General features: G+C 42.2%; 1 protein-coding gene across 1 annotated transcript; it reads right to left on the bottom strand.

Moving 5' to 3' along the window:
• Positions 1–69: 69 nt before the first annotated feature.
• Positions 70–26,322, bottom strand: cyb5a (cytochrome b5 type A (microsomal)). Its single transcript, XM_083658765.1, has 5 exons — positions 26,002–26,322; positions 22,972–23,100; positions 2,576–2,605; positions 2,256–2,290; positions 70–1,275 (listed from the first exon to the last, which is right to left on the bottom strand). Exons 1-5 carry the CDS (start codon positions 26,137–26,139, stop codon positions 1,191–1,193), a joined length of 417 nt encoding a protein of 138 aa, XP_083514891.1. The 5' UTR covers positions 26,140–26,322; the 3' UTR covers positions 70–1,190.
• Positions 26,323–27,077: the final 755 nt, after the last annotated feature.

A 27,077-nucleotide genomic window follows, 5' to 3' on the forward strand; every position in this document is an offset into this window, starting at 1 on the left:
AAAAAAAATGTTGTACAATTACAGTGAATGTAATCTTTGACATGCCCCCCCCCCCCCCCCCCCTGGAGCCTCTGATGTCACATCTTAAGTTTCTGCTCTGTTTAAAGGTGTCATTCTGTCCAACAGATACTTTAGCTAATAACAAACGCCCTTTAAAAACCCCTATGTAAATATCTTTTTACATACAAAATGCAGAGGAAAATGTATTTCTAATACTGATCCTTTATGGAAAAAGTAATTATCTGAGGTTCATAATTGATTATTTCTCCAGTCTATGAATCAGTCTTTTTTTTTTTATCCAAGGACTTCATCTACTATTCATTACGAAAGTTCAATCATTTGTCAAAACTCTGCAAAAGGTAACACTTTACAATAAGGTTAACTAAATTAACGGTTAATCAATGCTTAATGAGCATGAATACGAATTAACTAACCCCTAATTAATGTTTATGAACTCTAACCTTAACCATTAACTAACCCTAATCATTAACAAACCCTGAACTATTAAATAAAGCATAAATGAATACCTAACATGAACATACCTAACATGAACACCATTCGTAAATTATTACACATTAGTTAACTGTTAATGCTTATTATTAGGCATTAACTAAGCTGTAATTTAGTGACCCTTATTGTAAAGTTTTACCCTGAAAAATTTCCATAACATAATTTAACTACCGGTACTTTAACATCAGTGTGTACATGTCATTTTGGAACACAATTTAGACGCCGACCCGGATCTCCAAATGTGTTCCAAAACCCACTTACAGTCAGTCAGTTACAAACACACAAGATATGACTTAGTAATTATACATTCATTACATTTCTACAAGATTATCCAGACGCCTTTCAAAATATACATATATCAGGAGATGAATAAAACATTTTATAGAACATTAATATTTGAATCTCAGAATGTCACAGTAAGTTCAACAAAGTCAATGACTTCATTAGCATGATGCCGTGTGATTGGTTGGTTACATAGTGTGAAATTAATCTTGGGTATTGTAGTACTTTGCTATGAGCGGCGCAGCATAGAAGTAGGAGTGCTAGGTCTATGCTGGGAGGAGTCCGGAGCCAACCGCTGGCCGGTGCAGTTGTCAGTAAGGAGCAGAGGGATCCGATTGGTCTGGCACATGGTGCCGTTACACAGCAGTGTTGTGGCGGCATGTTGGACGTTGATGATGTCACTGCTCCTCTCCAGTGTACATGCGGTACATCAAAGTGACGATGGCTGCTGCCAGGCAGGGGATCAACCAGCTAGACCACCAGCTAGAGAGAGAGAAGGGGGGGGGGGAGACTAGTTAGACTAACTTCTGCTTAAACAGGTAGAGATGAGAATAGACAGCTGGTTAGATACTACCTAATAGAGCTGATGCGATATTGATTTTTTCCTTTAGCGCACAAATTAGTGAAGCCATCCAAACCATCGTGGTATTAAACGCTATGGCGTTGGGGGGCGACATGGTTAGGTGTTTGCCTTCCGTGCCAAGGGATTTGATTCACAGGTAAGCCATATATATATTAAAAAAAAGCAAAATTTCTTATGCAACTATGACCAAACCCTAGGATAGTTCACATTTTGACTGAAATTTACTTTGTGTGCACTGTGGATGAAATTGTAGTGAGCCTCAGTCAGCTTGCACATACCGGAGCGTGACCCCATTGACCTTGCATTCGTTTTTGCCCAACTTTCCAGAGCTACTATGAGGAACAGCATGGATTGGGCTGAGAAAGAACTCGACCAATCAACATCATCATTAGTAAGTAGCAAATAGTTTTGTACTTGCCTAACCATAGTCCAGGGCCTTAGGAATATCTTCGTGCAAATTAGTGCAAAAGCATCAAATTTGGCCCAGATGTCGTTACTCTAATGATTTAGTGAGAGCACCCAAGCCGGCGACCCCCGGGGTCACCATACGCCAAATCTAATATGGTCACCGCACGAAAACTGTTTCAGCTACAACTGCTGAACCAGACGACCCACAAATGCAAACTTGATTTTATGTTCTCTGACCATTAGAAACAAGTTGGAATCCATACGATTGGCTGTGTCTGGACCCCTAATTTGCATATTTCCAAGATGGCAGTGATCCCAAAATGAGTTTACAGTAGTAGTTCACAGCAGTACTTCTCAAACTTTTCCCCACATAGAGGGACCCCTAAACTGACACAAACCACGGATCCCCTTTTGATACTATTTTTGTAACCGCAATCACAGTCTTCCCCAGTGTGTGTGTGTGTGTGTGTACCTCTGTTGATCATGAAGAGTGGTCACAAGTGATTCCTGTAAGACACAAATCAAAGAGATCAGTTTTTTCTTTTTGCACAAAACACACTGGACAATAAAGTCAGAATAACCCACATTTCCTACGATCCAACACAACAAAATCACCGATAACTATATATACCGTATAACTATAACTATATATATATAACTATATATATATATATATAGTTATATATATATGTATTTATTTATTTTAAGAGCTTGAAAGTATTTTAGGGTGAATTTTTCCCTTTTCCTTCACCAGTGACCTGCTGTAACCTCTCACTGAAATGTTTCACTTACCGCTGGTTTGCCGATTTTGTGTCGGTCGTCCTGCAGAGAGACAGAGACATATTGTTAAATGAAATACACTGCCTGTCAGTCAATGCATTTTTGTACTTTACTATTTTCCATTTTGAAAATAAAATTATCAAAATGGGGAGATTTTTGCCCCTTGATCACGGTTTTTAGGGGCATTCTGAGATTTCTTAAGCCATTTTTTGCTCTTGCCCTTGGCTAAACTCCTACAGTGGCCGCGGCAGCTTCCCTCTGCACCTGTGCGTAAAAGCGCACAGCCGGAAACCATGACCACCTTAGCCCCCGTTCACACAGGACGCCGAAGCAACACTCAACCCGAAGCTGTACCTACGCTGTACCCACAAGTTTCATTTAGGCGTCCTTGTTAACAGGCGAAGCCGTTCACACCACCCGCGCGCGTGCCACGCTGACGCTCTGCTGAAGCCACGCTCACGCCACGCTGAAGCGATCACTCAGGATTGATGCCGAATTTCCAAGCGTGATGCTGAAGCCGTGAAGCCGTGAGGCATGAAGTCAATGGGAGTTGTGGGTGGGTTCAAGGCGCGAGAGTAGGCGCTGAGAGGAAGAGAGAAGGCGTCTTGTGTGAACAGGTAGGCGTACGTTCAGCTTGTGCCTGCTTCAAGCTTCAGTTCTGCTTACGTTCGGCGTAAATTAGATCAAAAATGTGACTGAGCATGCGCGACGTGAGAGGTCGGAAGGGCTGAGGAGCTCCTGAGGCGAGCCAAACAATGGAGTAAAACTCACTGAAAAAGTTCCATTTATTAATAAATCTTTCCACGTCCTGAATGGAGAACACCTAACGTCAATGTGGTGAGATTTTCCAGCGAAAACGCATTTCCTTAACCTGTTTAACCAAGTAAATCAATGCCTGCCAGGAGGCGACCAGCGACTCAACACGAGGACGCCACAATGGGAACCAATTATGACACCAGATTTGATGCATTGGACGCAAGTATGGAGAAACTGCTTGAACTAAACCAGTCAACTAATACGCTGTTGAACTCTGTAGTTCAGAGAGTTGATGCTCTCGAAATACGCTCAGAGACTCTTATGGGTGCAATGCATGAGCACGGAGTGAAATCTGACTCTCAGGAAAAAAGAGTCACTGCACTTGAGAAGAAATTACAGCAGGCTACCGAACATATCGACCAACTTGAGAATCGTCACCGCCAAAACAATCTGAGACTTTTGAATGTGCCGGAGAGAGAAGAAAGGGACATGCCAATGATCTCGTTTGTGGTTAAAACTTTTGCGGAAAAGTGGAGCTGTACGCTTAAAGAGGAGGATATTGAAAGAGCGCACCGCGTCGGCCTAATTAGGGACAACGCAACACACCCTCGAGCCATCATCTTTAAGCTTCATCAATTTCAGAAGAAACTACAACTTCTGAAACTGTCCAAAGGAAGACTAGAGGGATGTAACTTCAGAGTGGTGCCAGACTTGTCTCTACAGCTTCGCTCGAGGAGAGCTGAGTTCTGGCCATTAAGAGAACAACTCCACCAGCTGAACCTCAAGACCTACATACGACACCCTGCTACGCTGTGTGTGGAGGACGGGGACGGAGGCACGATGACAAGCTTTGGATCCGTAGAAGAGGCCAAAGGAGAACTGAAACGCAAGTATCCATCCATTAAGTGATGGTGTTTTACTCATTTTTCCTGAGCGGAGTCAAGACAGCAGTTGGTAAGAACATAATTTCATTAGTCATATAATTTAAAAGACTACCGGCCATAGATAAATGGATGGATGAAGAATGTTGGCCAAATAAAACTTCAAATGACTTTCATAGCTAATCGTGACTAAATGGACTAAAGAAGATGCCTGTTGGAGAACGTTTTCGTTAATACGGAACAAACACACACACGGACTATTTCGGTGTAATGGTGCCGCCCCTCGGCGCTGTTTAATTTTCATCACCTGCATATTTGTAGCCTATGGGTTGTTGCGGGGGAGGGGGAGGGGGAGGGGGAGGTGGGAATGGCTGGGCTGAGGGTCTCTATCATCTTATTCCTTTTTGCTTTCTCTCCGTTTCTCTCTTCCCCCTCTCTCCCCCCCCCCCCCCTCTCCTGATCTTCTTCTCCCTCTCTATTTTATTTTGTTAATTTACTTATTTGAATGTTTATTATTTTACAGGGCCTTATTATAAAAAAAAAAAAAAAAAAAAAAAAAAAAGCTTCTACCCTTCATATTGTGGGTAAATAGTTAGCCTGGCTGGTATTAACTATCAGAGACAGACTGACTGAGGTGTAGGCCCTAGGGAGACTGATACATTTATTTTCCTAGTAACCCTCCAACCTTCGTTATATATTTAGTTTTGTTGTTATTGTTTTATCGTTACTATTATTATTATTATTATTATTATTATTATTATCGTTATTATTATTTGTATGTATGTGGGTGTATGTATGTATGCGGGTGTGTATGTGTGTATGCCGCAGGTGTATGTATGCATATATGTATATATGAATGTATGTATGTGTGTGTATATATGTGTATGTGTGTGTATGCATATATGTATATATGTGTGTGTGTGTGTGTGTGTGTGTGTGTGTGTGTGTGTATGTATGTGTGTGTATATATATATATTTGTTTATTTTTATTAATTTTTTATTATTATTATTATTATTTTTTGTAATAATGTCCAGAAGACTGGTTGTGCCTGGATATCTTTGGTTAACTTTATAATATAACAAGAGGGATGACGGCTTAAATAGGAAGATATGCAATCGTAGTGGGTGAAACTGAATGAGGAATTGAAATTTCATATAAGAGACAGGTGTGCTTAATGATTAGTGTGTGTGGGTGGGTGTGGGAGGGGTTGAATGTGTGTGTATGGGGGTTTGTATGTGGGGGTGTGGGAGGGGGATGTGTGTGGATCTGCGTGTGTGGTGGGGGGATGTGTGTGTGTGGGGGGGGGAATTAAACCATTGTCGGCTCGCCAAGGTAGAGTTAGGGGGTTTAAAGCTCTAACAAAGCATGTTTCTAAAAGAAAAGAAAGGGTGGGAGTATGTGTTTGTAATATGTGTCTGTGTGATGGTGTATGAAAGGGTGTTTTTTTTCACAGGTTTAAGTTTTATGTTGTCTTTTTATGTTATGTTAGGTTCTTTAGTTCTTAGCTGGTGTGATTTTTGCTGCTCTATCTCTAAAACTACTACGGTTGGTTTAAATAAAGAATATGGCTAATAAAAATCCTGTACAGACACTTCCGACTACTTTTCAAGTTTCAACCTGGAATGTGAACGGACTGCAGGAAGGTACAAAAAAACATAAGGTTTTATATCATTTAGGAAAACTCTCATCCGACATTGTCTTTCTACAGGAACTCCACTTTAAAAAAGGGCAAATAGAATACCTTAAGAGGCAATGGGTGGGGGAGGCCTTTGAAGCTGCATTTACTTCGAGAAGCAGGGGGGTGGGAATATTAATCAATAAGAGGATACCATTTAAGCTGCTCTCTCAGCAAGCTGATACTTACGGTAGATTCCTAATAGTGAAATGTGAAATGTTTGGAGAACTTTATACGTTAATTAATATCTACAAGCCTCCCATCTCAGATATGTCTTTTTTGTGTAAAATTCAAAAAGTGCTAGACAGATCTCCAACAGGAGTGATTATACTTGGGGGTGACTTGAATAACATTTTTAGTTCTAAAGATAGCTCAACAAAAAATAGGAAAATTAACCCTCCAAAAAAACTTTTGAAATTTCTTACGGTAAATGAACTACAAGATATATGGAGAACTCTGCACCCTAATACAATAGACTATACATACTTCTCACATCCACAAAATAGCTACAGCCGAATAGATTATTTATTTGTTTCTAAAACTGGTTTGGACACTGTACTTTCGAGTAAAATAAACGACATATTAATATCTGACCATGCCATAGTCACTTGTACTATGACCCCAAAACAAAACACACTTTTACATAGGATATGGAGAATGAATAGAAAATATTTGAGTGACACCGATTTCCTGAAGCATATAAAACAACATATTGATATATTCATTCAAACCAATGTAAAGGAAGGGGACCCCTTAGACAGACCAGAAATCGGCATAATTTGGGACACCTTTAAGGCCTACATAAGAGGAATAATGTTAGGATTTGCAGCAAAAAGAAAAGCAGACCTGGATAAAGAATTAAATAAACTAAAAGATCAAATAAATACATTGGAGAAAAAACATAAAATACAAATCAATAATAGCACATTACATGAATTACAGGAATTAAAACTAAAATTAGATACTTTGTTATTAAAAAAAGCAAATGATTTCAGACATAATTCTAATAAACTCAATTATATCTCTGCTAATAAATCAGGCAAACATTTAAGCTCTTTAGTTAAAAAAGTTTTAGTGAGGCAACCTATATCTCTGAAAAATAAAACACAAGATGTAGTTTATATAAATAACAAAAAAATTAACGAAGAATTTAAATTATTTTATCAGAAATTATATACATCAGAAATAAAAGAAAATGATCCTCTCCCTTTTCTTCAATCACTTAACCTAAAACGTTTATCAATGGAGGAAAAAGAAACACTTAGTAAGGAGATTACCTGTACAGAAATTAAATCGGCTATTAAACATTTTCCAATTAAAAAAGCCCCAGGGATGGATGGTCTCCCAATAGAGTTTTATTCCACATTTTGGTCAAGTATAGACTCCCTTTTCTTAGAAGTAGTTAAATCAGCTCAAATTAATCATAAACTCCCACAAACAATGTACTCAGCAACTATATCCGTAATACCAAAACCAGGCAGAGACTGTGATAGCCCCTCTGATTTTAGACCGATAAGCTTAATTAATTGCGATAAAAAAATTATTACTAAAATAATAAATAACAGACTGACATTAATCTTACCAAATATTATACATCACAATCAAACCGGATTTATACAAAACAGAGATCTAAAAACCAATACTAGAACATGTTTATCCTTAATTCAATATGCAAAAAAGTACAACAAAGAATTAACACTCATGGCGGTTGATGCAGAAAAAGCCTTCGACAGAGTTGAATGGTCTTATTTGTTTAAAGTTTTAGAAGTTTATGATTTTCCAGTTGAATTTATTAATATGATCAAAACATTTTATAAATCACCAATAGCACAAGTATACACAAATGGCATTCTCTCTGACCCTTTCCCCTTAAGTAGAGGTACAGCTCAAGGGTGTCCTTTATCCCCGTCTCTATTTGCGTTAGCAATTGAACCGTTAGCCCAACAAAATTAGACAATCGGAAAAAATAAGTGGCATTACAATTGGTAAAAATGAATACAAACTTAGTTTATTTGCTGACGATTTACTGCTTTATTTAAGTAACACAAACACCTCAATCTCACAGGTAATTGAAATTATTACAGAATTCTCCAAATTATCCGGTTATAAAATGAATGAAGGGAAAACAGAATTAATGATAATAGAAAAAGGTACAACTAATTTGGAAAATTTAAAACAGTTTAAAATACAAAAAAAGAACATTAAGTATTTGGGTTGCTACATAAGTGCAGATAAAACACAGCTATATAAGGATAACTTTATTCCACTCATAAAAGGACTTAAACAAGATATAGAAAGGTGGTCTGAATTGAAAATTAATTTAATAGGTAGAATTAACCTTCTCAAGATGATGTGGTTGCCAAAATTCTTATACATATTCCAGACTATTACAATTACACCACCGCAGTAATTTTTTAAGGAGGTGAACTCTCTTTTCTCTTCTTTTATCTGGTCAAATAAAGCTAACAGATTAAAGAAAAAGTTACTGTATTATCCTCGAGAGGATGGTGGTTTGAACCTACCGAATCTGGAGTTTTACCATAATGCAGCTCAAATGTTTTATTTCGATCATATAATAAATAATACAAGTGAAGAACCATGGATAAATATCGAAAATCAACAGTTAAAGCCCAGCAGTTTTCTTTTAGCTCTTTTCTCCAAAAAAAAAATTAAATCTACAAATTTTATAATTAATAGTACATTAAATGCCTGGAAAAAAATGAAAAAAATACTAGGTCAAGAAATAGGAATCCCCATACATATAGAAATCTGGAAAAACCCATCAATAACCATTCAGAACACGCAATTATATTGGGAAACATGGATAAATAGCGGAATTCAGAAAATATCAGATATCATAGACCAGAACTCGTTACTTTCATTTCCGGAATTAAAGAATAAATATAAACTGAACGACAAAGAAATTTTTAAATACCTTCAAATAAAAAATTGGATAATAACAAACTTTGACCTTGGAAATAGAATTTCGACTGAGATGGGGGAAATTCTAAAAAAAAAAAAAACAGATGAAAAGAGGCGATTATTGGGTGCGGCGTATAAAATACTTCTTAAAGCGGAGGACAATAATGAACTACTTCAAAATATATATAAAAACTGGAGCAAAGATCTTGGAATAGATGCAAAACAAAAATGGAAGGAATGTTTGCAACATACATATGTATTTACCACAAATGAAAATTTACGCTTAATACAATACAAACTAATGACAAGAATATATTATAGTAGAGACAAAATTCATAGATTTGACACCAGATCCTCAGATAAATGTTTAAAATGCAGTATTCATAGTGACTCTCTCATACATGCCTTTTGGTACTGCGACAAAGTTAGAAAGGTCTGGGATGATATCGAAAAGTGGATGACAAAAGTATGTAAACACAAAGTAAATTTTTCTCCAACGATCTGCATCTTTCAAGACGTTGATGACATAAGATATCCAGCTAGGTGGCAAATCCTTTTTGTGTCACTGGTGTATAAGAAATTAATACTGCAAAATTGGAAAAGTAAAGACGCACCTTCAATTCAAAAATGGAAAACATCAATGAAATATTACTTAAGCATAGAGAAGACAATGTCGGATGACAGCAACAAAGAGAAACAATTTCACACGATATGGAAGTTAATCTACGATGCTCTGTAGACTGAGTGAGGCAGCAAAAAGAAAATCAAACCAGCATTTATCAAACGATATATATTTAATTAATCTTATTTTATATGTATGTGTATATATGTGTATATATATATATATATATATATATATATATATTTTTTTACTTTATTACCATTATTTTGTCCTGTTTTTATTTTTTATTTTTTTTATTTTTTTTGTTTGTCGTTGTTTTGTTTTTGTTTGTTTTTAGGAGTGAATGTGCGTGCGCGTGTGTGTGCAGTGTGGGTGGGCGGGGTGGGGGGTGGTAAGTGGGTTAAAAAAAAAAAAAAATGTTGTGGGAGGAAACGTATTATGCCTTGGATGCAGATCATCTTTGATGGTATATTCAAAAATATAAGGTAAACCATGTTTTGGTTTTCATGTAACCTGTCCTGACCCTCAATCAATAAAAACAATTATAAAAAAAAAAAAAAAAAAAATGTGAAGGGCGTGTGTGGCAGTCTGCTCTGTCCAACATATCTCTTAAGTTCCTAGGTCGTTTGTGAGCAAAAACAGGAGGCTTTGTATAAACACTGCCTACTAGGGGCAGTAGGGGGTCACTACACAAAATGTGCCAAAGTTTCAAGACACTCTTTTTGATCTCCTGTGAAACAGGAGAGAAGGTCGCTACACATGCCCTTCACCACCTTCTCTCTTCTAAGGGCCCTTGGAATCGTCCTAATCCCCCTCATGGTGCCCCTGGCTACGCTTGGTGTGTCGGGTGGTTCTTCGCCTCCACGTCGTGGAAACCGTTTGACGCACACCTACTCGTTTATTATCCCTTACATAAACACTGACCGTTAGCTTGAATAAATAGTTTTCATTTAGCTAAATAGCCTCTGGTCCACAGCCATGATGGGTTTACTGAGTAAACCTGAGAAAATAGATAGAGCCCAGATAACGTGTGTACGCACCAACACCCTGAGAGCTGCTGTAAGGACGACGCATCATTAACAGTTACCATCGTACAAACAGCCTGAAGCCACAATACACACTGCCTGGACACACATTGAAGTCCGTATCATGGGGGGTGTGTGTGTGTGTGTGTGTGTGTGTCTTACCAACCCTTTGTCTGGAGGGCTGGGTGGACAAAGTATGGTGCCAAGCATAACATGCTAGCTTGTCGGGAAGGGGGCTAAATAACTAGCTTCAAACGTAGGTTAAATTTGGGCGAGGGAAAACTATTTCAAAGGCGTCCCTTGACCTCTCAGCTCAATTTATCTGAATGAAAATGGGTTCAATGGGTCTTCCCTTTACAGATAATTGGTAGCATTTTTAACAGCCTAAATAGCATTAGTAGCTTGAGGGTTGTGACCTCCTGTTGTTGCTCATCACATTTTGTCTCAACAGATATGTTATGCATGCAATTTCTGATGAGTAAGGGGCGAGAAAACGTGTGCGATCTGGCTTTGAGTATTTTTGCCTCAATTTTTGTATGTGGATGGATTATTAATTTCTCTTATGCCCAACCAAGTTCACATGCTCTGTTAATGAAATAAAAACATATCAGGAACTAGAACGACCGCAACGCGGACTTATGCCTCCGCCATTAGTTCATTCTTGAGTCCAAGTGGATGTTGGAGCCAAATAGGAAGAAATTGCATCAAGGCGTTTCTGTGCAGAATTGGATATTTGAGCCAAATGTGAAGAAATTTAGTCAATGTGTTACTGAGATATGGCGTTACCGAGCTTGAAAATGGCATTTGTTAGGTCACTGTGACCTTGACCTTTGACCTTTGATAACCAAAATGGAATCAGTTCATCCTTGAGCCTAAGTGAATGTTTAAGGCGAATCTGATGAAATTCCATCCAGGCGTTCCTCAGATATCGCGTTAACAAGCTTGAAAATGGCGTTTGAGAGGTCACAGTGACCTTGACCTTTGACCTTTGACCACCAAAATCTAAACAGATCATCCTTGAGCCTAAGTGAATGTTTAAGGTGAATCTGATGAAATTCCGTCCAGGCATTCCTCAGATATCGCGTTAACAAGCTTGAAAATGGCGTTCGAGAGGTCACAGTGACCTTGACCTTTGACCTTTGACCACCAAAATCTAATCAGATCATCCTTGAGCCTAAGTGAATGTTTAAGGCGAATCTGATGAAATTCCGTCCAGGCGTTCCTCAGATATCGCGTTAACAAGCTTGAAAATGGCGTTCGAGAGGTCACAGTGACCTTGACCTTTGACCTTTGACCACCAAAATCTAATCAGATCATCCTTGAGCCTAAGTGAATGTTTAAGGCGAATCTGATGAAATTCCGTCCAGGCGTTCCTCAGATATCGCGTTAACAAGCTTGAAAATGGCGTTCGAGAGGTCACAGTGACCTTGACCTTTGACCACCAAAATCTAATCAGATCATCCTTGAGCCTAAGTGAATGTTTAAGGCGAATGTGATGAAATTCCGTCCAGGCGTTCCTCAGATATCGCGTTAACAAGCTTGAAAATGGCGTTCGAGAGGTCACAGTGACCTTGACCTTTGACCTTTGACCACCAAAATCTAATCAGATCATCCTTGAGCCTAAGTGAATGTTTAAGGCGAATCTGATGAAATTCCGTCCAGGCGTTCCGCAGATATCGCGTTAACAAGCTTGAAAATGGCGTATGAGAGCTCACAGTGACCTTGACCTTTGACCTTTGACCACCAAAATCTAATCAGATCATCCTTGAGCCTAAGTGAATGTTTAAGGCGAATCTGATGAAATTCCGTCCATGCGTTCCTCAGATATCGCGTTAACAAGCTTGAAAATGGCGTTCGAGAGGTCACAGTGACCTTGACCTTTGACCTTTGACCACCAAAATCTAATCAGATCATCCTTGAGCCTAAGTGAATGTTTAAGGCGAATCTGATGAAATTCCGTCCAGGCGTTCCTCAGATATCGCGTTAACAAGCTTGAAAATGGCGTTCGAGAGGTCACAGTGACCTTGACCTTTGACCACCAAAATCTAATCAGATCATCCTTGAGCCTAAGTGAATGTTTAAGGCGAATCTGATGAAATTCCGTCCAGGCGTTCCTCAGATATCGCGTTAACAAGCTTGAAAATGGCGTTCGAGAGGTCACAGTGACCTTGACCTTTGACCTTTGACCACCAAAATCTAATCAGATCATCCTTGAGCCTAAGTGAATGTTTAAGGCGAATCTGATGAAATTCCGTCCAGGCGTTCCTCAGATATCGCGTTAACAAGCTTGAAAATGGCGTTCGAGAGGTCATAGTGACCTTGACCTTTGACCTTTGACCACCAAAATCTAATCAGATCATCCTTGAGCCTAAGTGAATGTTTAAGGCGAATCTGATTAAATTCCGTCAAGGCGTTCCTCAGATATGGCGTTAACAAACATCCGTACGGACGTACGGACGGACATCCGTACGGACGGCCGTACGTACGGACAACCCGGATCCATAATGCCTTCGGCCTGGCTTCGCCGGCGGAGGCATAAAAACATCATTATGTGCATCATGTGCTGCTGATCAGAGTTGGGATTAAAGGCTTGGGTTTGGATTTTCACATTTCAAAGTCATTATATCCCAAGTCATTTCATAAGCTCAAAAAGAAAAGAAAAGACAAGTTCAAGTGTCTCATTACAGCTCAGAGTCGAACGTGCTACTGTACTGGGTGAGTTTGAATATTGTTTTTTCACTCACTAAAGCTGTGTTCACACCGAGATATTTATTTTTCTCTCTGTCGCTCGATTCAACTCTTTGGAATCAAGTTCAACTTTATTGTCATTTAAGCAATACACAAGGCACGGCAGAAATGAAATGACGATTGCATCTAGCCCACAAATAGTGCAATTTCAAGAGAAGTACTGACAACCGACAATAAAGGTAGTAAATTAAAAATAAAGTGCTTTAAGGAGATTATTGCACATGCTAAAGAGGTTTTAAAACAGCATAAATAAATAAAATAGCGTACTCTAATTTAAAAACTAAATTAAAAACAAACATTAAACAGTACCAACGATGGTAGAGAAGGTCATATGAAGTCTCTGTTTACCAACCCTAGTGTGTGATGGATCAAAGAGTCCAAGTCCGAGTGTGTGTGTGTGTGTGTGTGTGTGTGTGTGTTTGAGTGAGTGGGGGGGGGGGGGGGGGTCACAGGGAGTTAAGGAGCCTGATGGCGTGTGGGAAAAAGCTCTTGCAGAACCGGGCTGATCTGCTCCGGATGCTGCGATATCTCTTGCCGGAGGGCAGGAGGGTGAACAGACTGTTGAAGGGGTGACTGGGGTCTTTGGCAATGTTCAGGGCTTTGGATATGCAGTGTTTGTGTGCTGTCTCCTGGATGGTTGGGAGAGAGGTCCCAATGATTCTCTCCGCCGACCTCACCTGCAGAGATTTCAGGTCCATGGCGTTGCGGTTTCCATACCAGAGGGAAACGCAGTTGGTTAGAATGCTCTCAATGGTCCCTCTGTAGAAAGAGGTGAGGAGGGGGGGGGGGGGGGGGGGCTCGCTTCATTCACCGCAGGAAGTGCAGGCTTTGGTTAGCCCGCTTTGCCAGTGATGAGGAGTTGTGTGACCAGGACAGGTCCTCCGTGATGTGCACTCCCAGGAATTTGATGTTTTTGACTGTCTCTACTGTGGAGCCGTTGATGAGTGGATGGTGGTTGTGCTGGTTTTTCCTGAAGTCGATGATGATCTCTTTTGTTTTCTCGACGTTCAGCAGCAGGCTGTTGGTGTTACACCAGTCCACCAGGTGTTTCACCTCCTCCCTGTAGTCCTGTTCCCTGTCATCTTTGATGAGACCCACCACTGTTGTGTCATCCGCGTACTTTATGATGTGATTTGAGCTGGATTTGGCACGGAAGTCGTGGGTTAGCAGGGTGAACAGAATGTCACTCAGGACACAGCCCTGGGGGGAGCCGGTGCTCAGTGAGATGGTGTTGGAGGAGTTGTCTCTGACTCGACAGACTGGGGTCTGTTTGAGAGAAAGTCCAAAATCCAGTTACAGAGGGGAGTGTTCAGGCCGAGTGTGCTGAGTTTGTTTACCAAGTGCTGGGGAATGATTGTGTTGAAATCCACGAACAACAGACGTGCATAGGTGTTTTTTGCCTCCAGGTGTTCAAGGCTTAGATGGGCTACACAAGCCACAGCGTCCTCAGCAGAGCGATTGGGGCGGTAGGCAAACTGAAATGGGTCTAGAGTGGGGGGGGAGTTTTGAAGTGATGTGCTTTCTGACAAGCCTCTCGAAGCACTTCATCATGATGGGGGTGAGTGCCACGGGGCGATAGTCATTGAGACACGAGATTGTGGGCTTTTTTGGCACAGGAATGATGGAGGCGGTTTTGAAGCACACTGGGACAACGGCCTGGCTCAGAGAGGTGTTAAAAATGTCTGTGAGGACATGTGCTAGATGGTCAGCACATTCTCTGAGCACACAACCAGGTATGTTGTCCGGGCCTGCAGCTTTTCGGGAGTTGATTCTCCTCAGGGTCCTCCGGACGTCAGCCGTGTCTAGGCTGAGTGCCTGTTCGTTATGAAGGGGGGTGGCTTTGCTTGTAGGTGTGTTGTTGAGTGAGTCAAAACGGCCGAAAAAAGCATTGAGTTCATTGAGGAAGGTGATGTCATTGTTGTTGCAGGGGAGGGGGGTGGGCTTATAGTCTGTGATGGTTTGGATCCCTTGCCACATGCGCCTGGTGTCACGAGAGTCGTGGAAGTGACTCTGGACTTTCTGCCCGTAGGCGCGCTTTGCCACTCGGATGGCTTTATTCAGGTTGGCTCTTGCTGATCTGAGGGCCAGCGGGTCACCTGATTTGAAGGCTGCATCTCGAGCCCTCAGCATGGCGTGCACATCGGAGGTCAGCCAGGGTTTTTGGTTGGCGCGGATGGTAATGTTTTTAAAAAGACATACATCATCTGTGCACTTGCTTATGTATCCGGACACAGACTCTGCATATTCCTCCAGGTTGGTGTGTTGACCGACGGTGGCGGCCTCCCTGAACATTTGCCAGTCGGTGCTTTCAAAGCAGTCTTGAAGTGCAGACATAGCTCCCTCTGGCCAGACCCTGATTTGCTTCACAGAGCGTTTCTTGCGGGTGAGCAGGGGTCTGTATGCAGGAATTAGCATCACAGAGAGGTGGTCTGAGGAGCCTAGATGGGGGCGGGGGGTTGCTTTGAATGCGTTCTTGATGTTGGTGTAGGCCAGATCTAATGTATTGGCCCCTCTTGTGGCAAAGTCAACATGTTGGTAAAAGTGGGGGAGGACTTTTTTCATATTGGCCTGATTAAAATCTCCAGCCACAATGCACACACCATCAGGATGGGTGGTTTGCAGATCACTGATGGAATGGTAGAGGGTATTCAGTGCCTCCTTGGTGTCTGCACTGGGGGGTATGTATACAGCTGAGATTGTTATGATACTGAATTATCTTGGTAAGTAGAAAGGATGGCATTTTATTGCTCTGTCGCTCTGTTTAAATCGCTCATCAACAGGCACAATAATTGACGGACATCTGGGGGCTATAACGTTACGCAATGTCATGATATTTGTCCACTACGAGCCACCGTAGTTGTTTACAAGCTAAGCCTATCAGCGTGCTCCTAACACGAGCTCTATACCGGTAGTACAGACTTCACTTCATGTCAGCTGTCAGCCTGTCAATCAGCTGTCAATGTGGTTTGTTGCCACACAATAAACCAGCGGTTTGTTCCAAGCCAGTGTGATCCTTGACTCACTCTCACACGGCAGCCAATCAGCGTTGAACGGCGAGTGACTGATGCCAGCGTAATTTCGCTCGAGTTGGGATATTTCATCTCGGGCGACGAGCACATTTTCTCCCTATCGCTCTGTCTCTGTCGCTCGGACGCCCAGGGATTTTTCTCCCGGGCGAATATACACTCAATTGCTCGTTTGCATTGACTTTGTATGTAAACTCGATGCCAGCGAAAAACTTTAATAGGTCGGTGTGAACGCACCTTAAGTGTTTGATACAATGTGCTTTGATACAATGTATTTGTATTAAAGGGGGGTAATTCAAATGATTTTCATTTACTGAACAGTTGTGTTTGATACTAAAAGTTTCATCAACACACATGAGTGAGGTGGTACTATCGGCATGGCAACACAGCTCAAGGGGTACATAAGACAGAAAAGGTTGGGGACCACTGCTTTAGGCCAGAGGTTTAAAGGTTGGGGACCACTGCTTTAGGCCAGAGGTTTAAAGGTTGGGGACCACTGCTTTAGGCTAGAGGTTTAAACGTTGGGGACCACTGCTTTAGGCCAGAGGTTTAAAGGTGGGGGCCACTGCTTTAGGCCAGAGGTTTAAAGGTTGGGGACCACTGCTTTAGGCCAGATGTTTAAAGGTTGGGGACCACTGCTTTAGGCCAGAGGTTTAAAGGTTGGGGACCACTGCTTTAGGCCAGAGGTTTAAAGGTTGGGGACCACTGCTTTAGGCCAGAGGTTTAAAGGTTGGGGACCACTGCTTTAGGCCAGAGGTTTAAAGGTTGGGGACCACTGCTTTACGCCAGAGGTTTAAAGGTTGGGGACCACTGCTTTAGGCCAGAGGTTTTCAAAGTGGGAGTGAGTGAAACTACGGTAAGCAAGTAAACTGGGGGGCTTCCAGGCTTTGTCCAAGGGCCGAGGGGAAGCAAGCAGGGTCACACTTTGAAAACCTTTGCTTTAGACCAGGGGTGCCCAAATTCTTTCCCATGAAGGGCCAAAACTCAATCTGGGTGGAGGGCCGAGGGCCAAAAATAAACGTTGTGGAATTACATTTGAAAAAGCGAGGGCATGTTTTGTTTCGTAGTGGCGACGTATATTCTTTCAAAACGTACTCTTTCAAAACAGCCACTCTCTGTCTGCAAATGAGACAAACCACTGTTGAATTTACTTCGGTAAAAAAATACTCGTCTTGCCACTCCGTCCTAAACTTTCTTTTGTCAATGTGCCACTGCCGTGATGATGATCTGTCCATCTTGCTGAGCTGGTGTAAAGCCAGTGACTGGGGAGGGATCAAATATCAGAGCTCACCCCTCAACCAGGTGATTCAGCCAACCAATCAGGAGCGATCAATCCTCAGACAGCAATGCCTCACACCCGTGTGATAGAGTCGGGGAGAGAGAATACCAGCTGCACAAAATTAACGTTAATAAAAAAAAAATCATATAGGAACTAGGGATGGGCATCGAATTTCGAATTTTCGAATAATCGTTATTATCAAGGTCGACTTTTATTATTGAAAGTCGAAATTCGGAAAAAAAAAAAAAAAAAAAAAAAAAATTGTGAGTGAAATGTTGCATTGTCTCCCCTGATTCTAAGTATAGTCGAATCGCTTGGTTGAGCAAGTAAAACAATTTTTATAAGCATTTTAAGCAAGGTTTATGGAAAAATGAATGGCGGATGAAATCCCATGAAGATGGAGAGGGGGTGACTTTGGCACCCCTTTGGCACTCAGACCTGAGCCTACTAAATATTTAATGAACCACTCATGATTGTCAAAACTGTTTTTTATTTTTGAAAATGTCAATGTCATGTAACATGTTCTTTACTTCAGTGGTGCTATGCTTGTTTGAGCTAAAAATCCACAGCAGAAGCTTTTTCTATTAATTAATAAGGCCTTAGACTTAGAATCAGGGGAGACAATGCAACATTTCACTCACACAATTTTTTTTTTTTTTTTACATTTTTAATTTTTTTTACATTTTTTTATTTATTTTCGAATTTCGATTAAAAGTCGACTTTGGCCAGCGAATTTCGAATAGTGTTTTTGCTAGAAATTCCCATCCCTAATAGGAACCCCCTTCACCAAAACATGCAATATCCTGGTTGCTAATGTGGTTCCTCCTCTGGTCGTTAAGGGCGCCTGTTCGGAGGGAGGGGAACCGGTTGGAATAGTGTGAACCTCCCACGTGCTATGTCCTACCAGTGAAGCTTCCCCTGTCATGGGAAGAAAGCATGGAGCCAGTTTCGGCTCTCCCCAGATCGGCAGAGGGTGGAGTAGCAACCAGGATAAATAAAAGTAAAATTAGCACTAAGGGGGATAAAAATTGGATAAAAAAATCTGGGGGGAAAAAAACAAAAACAAAAAAACTTTTTTTCCCAAATCCGTGGCCCCAAATTGGTCAGCACTGCTTTAGACAATACAAGGGTGAAATTGATAGGCAGCTGTCTGGATCACTTAGATATGCTGTCATAGTGTACAACAAAATAAGTCAGTGTTGCATTAATCTGCTGGACTGTCCCTTGCCCCATCTATTCCGGCATTGCCATGTCGTGTGAAAAGGCGCAGTATCGAAATCTTCCTGAATGTTTGAATCATCGACATAAATAAATAGGTTTGAATAGTGAAAATCACTAGCGGTGCCTGGAAGCTTATCCCAGTCATTTCCTGGGTGAAAGAGGCTGTGGAGACAGACGTGGTTGGTAGACTTGTGACAACAAAGCTTTGATATTGAACGTGAAGAATAATATATTAGGGGTACATCTAGTCCTTGTATATGGACATGGATATATGGATGTGTCCATGTGTGGTGGCCTGCAAAAACCCTTCACATGGTGTAAAGCGGACTCTTTTTTAAATATATATTTCCATAAATTAGAAACTCTCCACTATATATAACTTTTTGAATGACTGAGACAGTTTTCACTAGGGGTGCACCGGTCGATCGGCAAGCAATCTGTATCGGCCGATATTGACCTCAAATATGCAATCGGCGATCGACAATTTTTTCATATAATTATTTTTTCTTTTCTTTTTTTTTCTTTAAAAAAAAAAAAAAAAAAAAAAGCCCTATCACTAATCAGGCTTTCCAACGATATAAAATACAATGCCAATTGGTATTATTAAAGGGGAGAAATAATCAACCTAAAATAACGTTTCCAAACTTTCTTTGAGGAGTTTATATATCGGTGATCGGTGATCGGTAATCGGTGATCGGTCGATGATCGGTTGGGCAGATATTTCCCATAGGCAATCGGTGATCGGTGGCAAAAAACGTGATCGGTGCACCCCTAGTTTTCACAGATCAAAGGTTATGAGTATGTTAATCTGTTATGTGTCTAAAAATAAAACTTTAAAGCTTTAAACTCCACAGCACTCTATTTTCTAGTGGTATTCCACCAGAACCATAAGAATAAATACTTTGCCTTTTGTTTGATGAAAATAATTATTCACCATGATGTACTACGTAGATGAAATGAAAGTAAGCAAATCACTCAAAATCTCGAAATATAGGTAAAACTCATTTTCGACCTTCTTTGGCTCATTACCAACAACGCGTAGCAGCAACATGTGAAGAGATCTCCCAGACCACCACACATATACAAACCACCACACATATACAGACCACCACACATACAGACCACCACACATATACAGACCACCACACATATACAGACCACCACACATATACAGACCACCACACATATACAGACCACCGCACATATACAGACCACCACACACATACAGACCACCACACATACAGACCACCGCACATATACACTCCAGCGTTGTAGTCAAGTCACTATATCTCGAGTCCCAGTTGAGTCTCGAGTCCCCAGTGTTCGATTCCGAGTCACCAAATAAGCGTCCGAGTCAAGTATCATGTCGAGTCCCCATTACCTGAGTCTGAGGCTGCAGTTACTGAACAATAGGATAATAGAGGGCACGGTAGCGCAGTGGTAGCGCTGTCGCCTCACAGCTAGAAGGTCCTGGGTTCGATTCCCGCCTGGGATGCTGCGGGCGCTGAGGGTGTGTGTCCCCCCCCCCCCCCCATGTCTTCAGTGCCTACGGCCCAGGTGGGCTATCTCGTCAAAAGGGCCTTTCTGTGTGGAGTTTGCATGTTCTCCCCGTGCTGTCGTATGGACCCCCACTAAAGCCATGCAGAAGATCGTCACCTGACCCGGGCGCTGGACACTAAAGGAAAGCTGCCCACTGCTCCTGGCTGCCACCCCGGAGGAAAGACATGCCTCGATGGGATAAATGCAGAGACTCAATTTCACAGCGTCACTCAGCATGTGTGTGTGTGCCGCCGCCAACACATGTGTGCAATGTGCATGCGGACGGGCTTGTCCGTCCCTGTGTTTGTTTGTTTGTGTTTTGAATACACATGTAGGTGGAACACATGTGCATTGTGCTCTTGCACCAAATTTAATAATGTCACGATATTAAAATACAGTAGCGAAAGAGTGAATATCCAAAAAGAAAAAAGAGAGCCTCTACTTTCATAGGGAAAAAAGTTTGATTCTACCTTCATCCGTTCTTTAGTTATCGAGACCTGAATGTAGGTGGTTTTCACCAAAAACACCAGTCTGTGACCAGAAAGCATAGGAAAAGGCATTTTTGTAAATAAATTAAGTAATCTTCACGGCTCCTGAACCGGATAAAGTGTATTTGATGGTGGATACTGGCTGGTGTTACACTCAACTATGATCCCCATAATGATTTAGTTTCCCCTTCCGGTCAAACAGGCCCGTCGGCACAGCTGTCAGTCACCGGTGCGAGAAAGACATTCATCCCACTATTGAGAGAGGCGAGCGGGACGCGCGTTTGTTTAAGCGCGGGGGGGCGACCTGGTTGTCTGTGTATGGAGGACATGAGCAATCTACCAGCTGAAATCTACACTGTGTCAAGAGTTTACGAACTGGATTACTAATTCCTGAGGACAAGTGACTTGTGGACGTGTTGCGTGGTGAAAACAAAATCCTTCACGTTTGAGTGACATAACACCTGTAATGGAGTCCGAGCCCGTATCGATAAAAGCTGCTGGACCAGCGTTTGAGCCGTGCCATGGAGCTGTGCTATGGACCTTTTCTGACGGGAGATTGTTGCTTTTCTCTGCTTCCTGGTTTTGTTAGACAATCGTGGTCGTTCCTTTACACTTTTAGACCACTGAACTAAATATGGAGAGATGGTGGCTATCTCCGCCCAGCAGGGTCGAGTGAAGCCGAAATCCTGCCAGTTCAGTGAACCAGATTCTGCGCAGTAGCTCCGTTTTGAGTTAGAACCTCTGTGAGGTCCCCGCCCCTCTGAACTTTCTTATGTAGAGCTGCTGTTTATAGATTTGCGCACAGTGCGTTGTGTATTTATATACAGTCTAGCTCTGTAAATATGGCACTTTAAGTTGTAATATTTTTTGTCTCGCCAAAAGTAACCACTATGAGATCAGTTTATCAAAATTACGCCTGTACGGAAATCTGATTTTCGTTGTCGGAGATTGAGCTCGTATCAGCCAGACAAGTCAGACCTACGGGCTGCTCTCAGCCTCTCACTGAGCTATAAGGGTGAAATTATCCGATGAACTGATGTTTGCAGCTCTGTGTCGATTAGCCTAATGTTTCCGTGGCATTTTGATTATATGATGATTATACAATATTATTATACAAGATTATACGATTATACGATATTACAAATGATTATATCATTTGTAAAGATAGAGAAGAGGAGAGGGCCAAGACAACTTCCCTGCGGTACCCCGCAGTTCAGGGCCCTACTGCTAGATAGCGCCCCATTAAAATACACTTGCTGCGACCTTGCCGACAGGTAGCTCTTGACCCATTGGATTGCAGAAGATTTGAATTCATAACAAAAGTTTAGACGTTAAAATGTCATGGTCGATCACGTCAAAAGCGGCGCTGAAGTCAAGTAAAACAGAACCTACAAGCTTACAGCTGTCGATAGAGGTGAGCCAACTATCACACATTTGAGTAATGGCTGTACAGGTAGAATGACCAGGCTTATACGCGTGTTGAAACATACTGGGTTGTCTGGTACCCGAGAGAGCGGCTCTTAGGCTGGGTAGTGGATGGGTGGTGATAGGGGGCTTGCCTGGGTGTCTGGTACCCGAGAGAGGGGCTCTTGGCCTGGGCAGAGGCAGTGTGGAGGTAAGGGGACCTGCCTGGGTGTCTGGTACCCGAGAGAGGGGCTCTTGGCCTGGGCAGAGGCAGTGTGGAGGTAGGGGGGCCTGCCTGGGTCTCTGGTACCCGAGAGAGACAAGTTGTTAGCAGAGATGTAATCTTGTATCTGCTCATAAACAATCTTCTCTAACAATTTGCTTAATACAGGTAGTATGCTGATGGGCCTGCTGTTCGGACCACAAAAGGTTGCTTTTGTATCTTTGGGAAGAGGAATTATCTTACCTTCCTTCCACAAATCTGGACATACACCACTGATGAGACATCTATTAGAAATATGACAAATAGGATAAGAGACATGTGCAGCCGAAATTCTTAACAATTTGCTATCAAGCTGGTCCGTTCCAGCAGCCCCACCAACAGGCAAAGAGCTCAACAACATCTCTACTTTCTCTACGTCTCCAACTTGCGAGTCCAAATGCATGAATGCTCGAGTCCAGGTCTCAGTCATCAGTGCGCTCAAGTCCAAGTCTCAGTCATCAGTGCGCTCAAGTCCAAGTCTGAGTGCTGAAAATGAGTGGAGGTAAGGACTCCGACTCGAGTCTCTCTCTCTCACACACTCACTCACTTACTCACTCACCGGGTGCAGTTCTCCTATCAGCAGGCTACCTGCCATCTCCCTGGCATCAGTGGAGTGTCCCACATCCTCGAAGCTCTCTGTGGCGTCTCCTCCTGCCTGCTCCCTCAGCACCTCCTCGCCCCCGGGGTGCTGCACGATACACACACACGGACACACACACACACACACACACACACACACACACACACACACACACACAAATCACTGATGATGTCATCACTCAGACACACACACACACACACACACACACGAGAGAGACTGAAGGGGAGGGAGAGAGAGGAGAGGGAGAGAGACCGAGGAAGAGGGAGAGAGAGAAGGGGAGAGACTGAGGGATAGAGAGAGAGGGGGGAGAGAGACTGAGGGAGGGAGAGAGAGAGAGAGAGAGAGAGAGAGAGAGGGAGACATTGTGCACAAGCCAATAGGGCAAGCGAGGCCACGCAGCAGCCGGGCTCCGGGCCAGGCCGCGCAGCAGCCGAGCTGGGTATGCGAGCTGCAGGGGAGCGCCCTGCAAATAAGAGACAGACTTTTGTGCCAATATATCCATCCCTCTCCCCTTCCTCTCTCTCTCCATAAATATATGTGTGTGTGTGTGTGTGTGTGTGTGTGTGTGTGTGTGTGTGTGTGTGTGTGTGTGTGTGTGTGTGTGTGTGTGTGTGTGTGTGTGTGTGTGTGTGTGTGTGTGTCCCATCTGCCTAGGCGAGGCATGTGGTGTGTCCTGACATGAACCATAAAACACTCTTGCCAGCTGTTTTATTACAACTGGTTTCACAAGTCCAGTATTCAGCCGCAACTAAACCCTTCCCACTTTTCCCAGTAAGTCTCTTTAAAAAGATTTACGTTTTTTGTTGTTCATCGTCAAGCTACAGACTCTTTGTGTAAACTGAGCTTGTTGAAAAATGTCCAAGAGCACACGTCTGTATCAATGGTAAGTTGACCTGTGAAAACTGGGCTGCCTATTGGAGGAAGAGGGAGGGTTCAAAATGATAAATTACACTATATTGCAAGATAGTCCACAAACTATCAATTGATCCAATGGTGTTCATGTATGTGGTGCTAATAAACTGACATTCAACTAGCCCCATAACGTGACGCCGCTTACTGTACTCCGAGATATTCTCGTACCAATTACACCCAATGATGGGTGTAATGCAGCATTCGACCAGAGGGTGGCAGCACTGCTGCCGAGGGCACCGACTCTGCAGCATGCGACCAGAGGCGGCAGCACTGCTGCCGATAGGGCACCGGCTCTGCTGCCATTACGGCACAAAGGCGGAGAAGAAGAGTGTGCATCCTGTTCCTGTTGTACTGTACCTGTAGTATGATCAGCGCAGGCTGTGCAAAGACTGCTTCTAAACGGTTGTTTCACGCAGCAGTATCATTTAACTGCCCCGGCTAACTTACTGGCTTCACTAGGCTGGCTACCATAGCTTCGGCTCTGCAATCGGAGGTCGGATACGGGTAGGAGAGCTTTTTGAACAGCGTTTTCCACCTATTGAGGATTCTAACGCTGTGTGACGCCGACTGCTGTACGAGAATATCTCGGAGTACAGTAAGCGGCGTCACGTTATGGGGCTAACATTCAACATGTGATCTGAGCCTCACTTTACCCAACATTTCAAGTCAACATCCATAGAGATACCTTCAGACCAGTTGACCTCATTTTTAGGGCTGCAACTAACGATTATTTTCATTATCGACTAATCGATTAGTCATTTGGTTTATCCACCTTATCTTTGAATGCCCCACTGTAAAAAAAAGAATTGTGGGTACAAGGTCTAAAGAAAGACTAAAGAAACTGGAAAATATTCACATTTACGAAGCTGCAACCAGATCATTTTACTATCTCCTTTTTCTTAAAAATGTGTCTAAACGATTGCAACTCTATTCAACATGTGATGTGAGTGAGGGTTACCCAACATGTTCATGTCACCATCTAGCCCCATAATGTGACCCTGCTACTGTACTCCTTATATTATAATAATATACTCGTACAGCAGTCAGGGTCACACAGCCTTCCCATAGGCAATAAGGGGGAAAGGCTGTTCAAAAAGCTCTCCTACCTGTCTCCGGCGTCCAATTGCAGATCCGAAGATATGATAGTCCTCCTATGGAAGCCAGTAATTTAGCCGGTGCTGTTAAAATGATACTGCTGCGTGAAACAACCGTTTAGAAGCAGTCTTTCCACAGCCTGCGCTGAATTTACAGCAGGGTGTGTTTGATCTCACTATCATGGTGCACCGCTTGCATGCGGCGAGTAAACACATGCAGTCACACGGAGAAGCAAAACATGTCATGATCAAACTCCCAAGGTTCCTGTCGGCACTCGGCACTAGGAAGCTTCTCCTGTCCTCAATACGGCACAGGCTGTGGAAAGACTGCTTCTAAACGGTTGTTTCACGCAGCAGTATCACAGCACCAGGTAAATTACTGGCTTCCGTAGGAGGACTATCATATCTTCGGATCTGCAATCGGACGCCGGAGACGGGTAGGAGAGCGTTTTGAACAGCCTTTCCCCCTTATTGCCTATGGGAAGGCTGTGTGACCCTGACTGCTGTATGAGTATATTATTATACGAGTACAGTAGCAGGGTCACGTTATGGGGCTAGTCACCATCCAGATCTATATAATACCACTGACCTTTGTGATTCCACATTCCTCCTATCTGAGAAGATATTTGCACTCACAGATGATTTAGAAAATAATTAATGTAAGACAAATATTTAGGCTGTGGTTAGAGATAGGGAGAGGGAAACCATATGATTAATTTATTCTCCTTCACATATCATTATATCAACATTTTAGTGAAACAAAGTACTGAAACTATCTTTCATCGTTCAAATAGTGAATTTGAGGAAAACAATAGATATGCTAGCCAGAAACATGTAAATTACCAGAGAAGTTTACTAGCCTAAAATAACCCGTTTTGTTGTTGTTTGGTTTTGACCACGCAGGGTTGATTTCCTGCTGTGGCTGATTTCCGCATGTTGTTGTAAACTTCTAGGACAGAAATAGCTTAATTTAGCTCCTCACCTCCTCCAGAAACTTGGTGACATCATAGACTTTGTGGTGGATGATAATCCACGTTGATTTGAACGTGTTCTGCTCCTCGATCTCTGACAGTCTGAAGTATTTGACATCCTCTTGACCCTTTTCTCCCTGTTCACACATCTCTCTCTCTCTCTGATAATCCGAATTTCAAAAATGTGACAACCTGGAGAGAGAAAGCCACACTACGTGCTGCGCCTGCTAGTCGCTTTGAGTTATATAATCCCTCGGAGTATGTCGCTATCGTGACTTCGCACATACGCAGCGACATTTACCCCAGTTTCTCTCAAACCAGGCAGTGTCCCAAGTTTGATCCTGGCTGGAGTTCACCGTTCTCATGCTAGCCAGCCACAATGCAATATCACACTTCCGGTTAAGACTTTCAAAATAAAACCCATGCATGAATATCTGTGCTTGCACAAATAAATTATTTGAACAATAAATCATATATTTTAGATTAAAATGCATTTTTCTATATCAGATATTCTTTAATCTTTAGAATGACCACGTTTGGTCAAAATGTCCTATCGATAAAAGGCAGCCAAATATGGAATAGTCTCCCCGTCTCCATAAGGGACAGCCCCACCCTTGCCGCTTTTAAAGGTAGTCTTAAAAAATGGCTGAAAACAAACCAGTCATGTGTCCACAGGTAGTATGTTTTTCTTCTCTTTTTTTTGTGTGTATTATTATTATTATGTATTTTTATTTTTCTAAGAGTAATTGCTGGCATGTATTTTAGAGTGTTTTGTTCCTACTCATGTTTTACGTAGTTTTAGAGTGTACTGCTGCTACCTATGTTCTATGTATGTTTTTATTATGTTCTACGTTTTACGCTCTATGTTTTTTGTGTTTTATGTTTTATGGGGACAACGGATGGAAATTAGCCTCGTGCTAAATCCGGCAATTTTTACACTTTTACTATGTTCCAGGTTTTACTATCTGTTCTGTGGTTTCTGTGTTCATTAATTTTGCACTGTCCCGTCCAAATAAACAAATAAATAAATAAATAAATTTAAAAAGTGCATTTTTATGCAACAATAAAGTAGCCTAATGAATAGATA

Source organism: Poromitra crassiceps (genome assembly GCF_964638095.1).
Source record: "Poromitra crassiceps genome assembly, chromosome: 2".
Classification (NCBI taxonomy): Eukaryota; Metazoa; Chordata; class Actinopteri; order Beryciformes; family Melamphaidae; genus Poromitra; species Poromitra crassiceps.

What these genes read in the sequence shown, in the direction of transcription:
- cyb5a (XM_083658765.1), bottom strand. Translation starts at nt 26,139, where the DNA reads ATGTGTGAACAGGGAGAAAAGGGTCAAGAGGATGTCAAATACTTCAGA. An exon ending in ACAAAATCGGCAAACCAGCG is followed by an intron (nt 2,291 to 2,575) that starts GTAAGTGAAACA and finishes TGTGTCTTACAG; the next exon opens with GAATCACTTGTGACCACTCT. An exon ending in ACTCTTCATGATCAACAGAG is followed by an intron (nt 1,276 to 2,255) that starts GTACACACACAC and finishes CTCTCTCTCTAG; the next exon opens with CTGGTGGTCTAGCTGGTTGA.